Source organism: Tigriopus californicus, chromosome 4 (assembly GCF_007210705.1).
Source record: "Tigriopus californicus strain San Diego chromosome 4, Tcal_SD_v2.1, whole genome shotgun sequence".
Taxonomy (NCBI): Eukaryota; Metazoa; Arthropoda; class Copepoda; order Harpacticoida; family Harpacticidae; genus Tigriopus; species Tigriopus californicus.
In genome coordinates, this window is record NC_081443.1 from 6,430,501 (window position 1) to 6,434,771 (window position 4,271).

The 4,271-nt window shown below is 40.4% G+C and overlaps 1 protein-coding gene across 2 annotated transcripts in view; it reads right to left on the bottom strand.

The window, feature by feature from the left end:
• The window catches only part of LOC131879680 (chondroadherin-like), a 31,876-nt gene that overhangs the window by 16,635 nt on the left and 10,970 nt on the right, over positions 1-4,271 (bottom strand). For both annotated transcript variants that reach the window (XM_059226054.1, XM_059226053.1), the window contains exon 2: positions 1-198. In XM_059226054.1, the coding sequence (XP_059082037.1) occupies positions 1-122 (122 nt within the window). In that variant the 5' untranslated portion in view covers positions 123-198. The remainder of the gene's footprint in view (positions 199-4,271) is intronic.

Here is a 4,271-nt window from a genome sequence, read left to right on the forward strand (position 1 = left end):
CGAAGACTGGCTCCACAGACCAAATTAACCGAAAAAATCATAGCAAACACAAAGATGATGAGATTGGATTTGGATCGCTTGGACATGAACCAGGGCATTCCTCCTCCACTCATGGTAGGCATGTTGTCGTCCCCTTCGGCCCACCCTTCTTGACCTCAATTTGCCGCTACTTGAAACTACTGATCTGAATTGATCATCCTGAAATGAATCATTGGAGAAATTAAGAAAATTGTTGAAAGGATTATCTTGAGGCAGTGATATTTTTATCATAGAAGCAGGACCTAGAAATTATCCATCAATGCTTGATACTTATTAAAAACGTCTTCAATAAACATTGTTGAGTTTTGACCTAATCTTATTGAACAATGTTTTTTCGTGATCATTGTAAAGGGACGTTCCGAACTTTGGTGAGCAATAAAAGGATTTCAAACACCGAGTTTCATTAATAATGGATATGCACATTTTTCACTTGCCCTGTTTGCGTTGGCTATATTAAAGATAAGCCAAGATAAAATGAAGAGAGACTATGAAGTTCCTAAAAGTTATATTGAGTGAAAACGGCTCCGACGACATAAACCTCTTGATTTATTTATTACCAAACCGTTCTGCTGAAAACGGTTTTAGTGTTATTTTTGAATGAGTCGGATTTCCTCATTCATGAAATATTCATGAAAATCTATATTTTGTTAGTCCTTCGCCTGGGCACGCACGAACTTCTATTAATACGTTTAAAGTTAACTTTCTGGACAAACAATCTCCAAATTTCTTTCCAGAACCTTAAAACTTCTCTAAAGTCAAGCCTGAAATGATACGATTTGAGGTTTGCTTGACTTGGAAGGAAGCTGCAACTAATTTCATAAGAGACCTGAAAAGAAAGCTTCAATTGTATGATCTACCAAGACAAAGTGGCCTGAAGGCTGGCTTTTATGTAACGAAAAATACTATCATCAAGGGAAAACATGGAAAAGCCTTATTCCAAGGTTAGGCTCTCGTTTGGATAAGAAATTATATTCTTGATTCTTGAAAGCAATTATATAAGGATCCCTTAGGATCCTTCAGTGAAATATACTAATACATGATGTGAAGTGTGGTGACCCACAGGGATCCGAATTAATTTCCCTTCTTTCCATCGTTTCCATTGCATCACTGAAAAAGCGCAATATTCCTGCCAATAGAGATGCTGTCAATTCATCTTTTAATGCGAATGATGCGAAGTTAGTTTTGATGTGCATTCAAGATCAACCTGAAATACTGTACAAGGCTTAGACCGATCTGCCAATTCAAAGTGGGTAGTTCAACCAAAAACATCATCTCATGTTCCTTGTATCGGATGAAATAAGTCCATGAAAACGAAAGAAAAGAAGTTGAGGTGTCTTCACGGTGTAAGTGGAAATATCGAAAATAGTTTGTGCTGAGTAGCTAGATTGTAATCAAACACCGATACACACGTGTAAAAAAGGGGGCACAATGAATAATGAATGACCAATGATGATATTTCTGATTCATTCTTGTGACAGCCAACCATCTTTAAGGGTGTTGACTTCTTCTAAGGCTCTATGTTGAAGGTTGGTACACTTGGCCGAATCTGATGTTTTCTTTGGACACCTTCTTTAGTGTACAGCTTTGTCCATAAATTATTCAACATGACGAATGGCCATAATCTCGGCCAAACCCGCAGCTTTCTTAATTAGATGTCTAAAGAGATGTTGCGAGTGCGCTCGTTTAAAGCGACGGCCTTGGGTTCCAAGGCTATGAAGCATACGGATAATGTGCACTACAATGACTTGACACGTCTTAAACCACTGAGACACAATGATCGATCTATTATATGGAAATGAGGATGTAGCACCGGTCATAATCAATGGCGTGCTTTATAAAGGATTCAACACAACCTCATGACTGTGATTCCATTTAACTTGGCCTGAGACTAAAGACATGAGTTCTGGGAATGGAATGCGAGAGGACGCTCATGGTTTTTAGTTGAGCACTTTGATTAAAAATGCACTTGAATGTTGGCAAAGTTTCCAAGTTTTTCCATCAAGCCACCACTGAAAGCTAGGCGGTGTCTCGCAAGTCATTGTCCCTTTGCACTTCTGTTTTTGTTCCAAGTTCCATGTACTTACGTACTTATCTTACAAACTGTCTCGTACTTTCTTGTTCGAGGATTATTTGAATAGGCTCCATTGATGAAGCAACCACTAGCCAAAGAAAAATTCGGAAAAGAATCTTTAGGATTAGGTTTGATGTACCTCAATTCCTTCACGTTTTTGTTTGAACGAGAAAAGTGTATTAGACAGAGCAATATCCTGCTACGGTAACGGGACCAGGTTCGATTTAAATTGTGTGATTTATTGGATTCGACTCTACACGATTGACTAAGGCTTGAAGTCCTTAATGGGATTAATATGGACCTAGCTTGTGATCATTAAATCCCACATAGGAGGAAGCCAATGGCTTCTGCCTTTACATACAGAGTTGCCCATAGAAATAGGCAAATTAGCTGCAGAGAGCACATTTCAAAAATGGATACTTAATCGGATGTCCTAATGACATTGCAGTAGTCGGATGTCTCTATCTTGCTGCCGCTTTAAAATCCAAGCAAGTTGAAAAAATTTGTGATCTAAGCCACGCCTAACAAACATGTGGCTGAGTAATATCAATCACTAAGATCAGCTTGAGGTTGGCATTCATGAAAATACGATTGTAAGATATATATGTTACATAGGGCTTAAGTAAAATCTTAAACCCGTTGGCGTCTAAGGGGGCCGTAATTCCCATTTATTACTTAAAAGAGGACCTGAGCCGGCCTACCCATCAAAACATGGACAAAGTTGAGTCATGAAGGCCAAGCCAATCTTTTCTACCAACAAAAAAAATTCTTTCCTTGCACATACACATTGGGGTCACTCTTTGCCTGAAGCTTGGTACATCGAAGGTATTAACTACGACAATCTGTTCCATAGCCTTGAAGGAGCCAGACTCGAGGTGGTTCGTCGTCTTTATGGCAAATTTGCGGAGAAACCCATTCCATGAGGGAAACCACAAACAAAGCCACGATGAGAGAGATAGTATGGAAGGGAAGAATAACACCAACATCATGGAAAAGGTAAAGGAGAAAGCACTAGAAGGCTTCTCCATCACCGAATACGTATATGGTATTTCTGCAACCCATCTCGAACTTTTAATGAAATGGACACGGCCAAGGCCACGCTTGGTGTATTCACACTGATGGTAGCCCTGAAGTCGTGGAAAACTCCTCACCGGTGAGGATGTCTCAGTTATGAGAGATAGCTAAAGTCCATTCTTGCGGAAGTTGCAGACCATCTTAGAGGGCTTTTCTCGAGGTTTTTTTCAATGTTCGCCTGGCATGTAAAACAAGCCATTTCTGCTGGAGGAAGCTCTAGTAGCTAAGCAGATGTGGTAAGTTTCTTTTGGGTCTCGAATTCTGCCTTTCATTTAATTTGCGTGGAAAGAGCCAGTGATAATTTTGGATGGCGAAGGGTGGAAAATGTGGAGGAGAATTCATGACACAATAGCAGGCTTTCAAATCTAATGCCAAAAATGCTTCGTCGCTGCCGTGAAAATTGATCCACTGTACGTTATGCGAAGGAGTTCGACTCGAACAATTACATTTCAAGTTGGGATTAATCTATGAAATTCTATGTTTATATTGCTATGTTCCTGTTCATGGACAGAGGACGCACTTGGAAGCTTTTGGTCACTTGAAGCTTTCGTGGTGAGAGCTTTGTGAGTTCGTTCGTGTGTGCAAATAGAGCCGACTTCGCACTCTCCATTCCATTGAAATGCAAAAACCATTTCAGCTCAAGGTTTAAGTACTAGCATAAAGCTTTCCTGAGGGTCTCTCTCCCTCTCTCCCTCTCTTTTTCTCCCCTCCCCTTTCCACTCAGTGTTTCTAGAAATAAGTCGGAACACGAGCACCATCATTGGACACCCCAGATCCAGGGTCGCTTTATCGAACTTTAAATTCCCAACGGCCACCATGTTTGCTGACGGACGGGGACCTGAGTATACCATAAATCTATCTGACATCATACAGGCCCACAGAAACACAAGGAAAGAGGGAGGGAACTTCAATACCGGATCCGACAATGGGCACATAGGGAAATGAAAAGAGTACACCCAATGTGATTGTACAAAGTATCTGGTTGGACGGCCTTTGAGTGTAGGGCTTGAAAGTGGAAGTAAGCGGGAAAAAATGAAGACATAGAAAAGTTAATGTGATAAACCTGAGTTGTTTCCAATAGACCAGG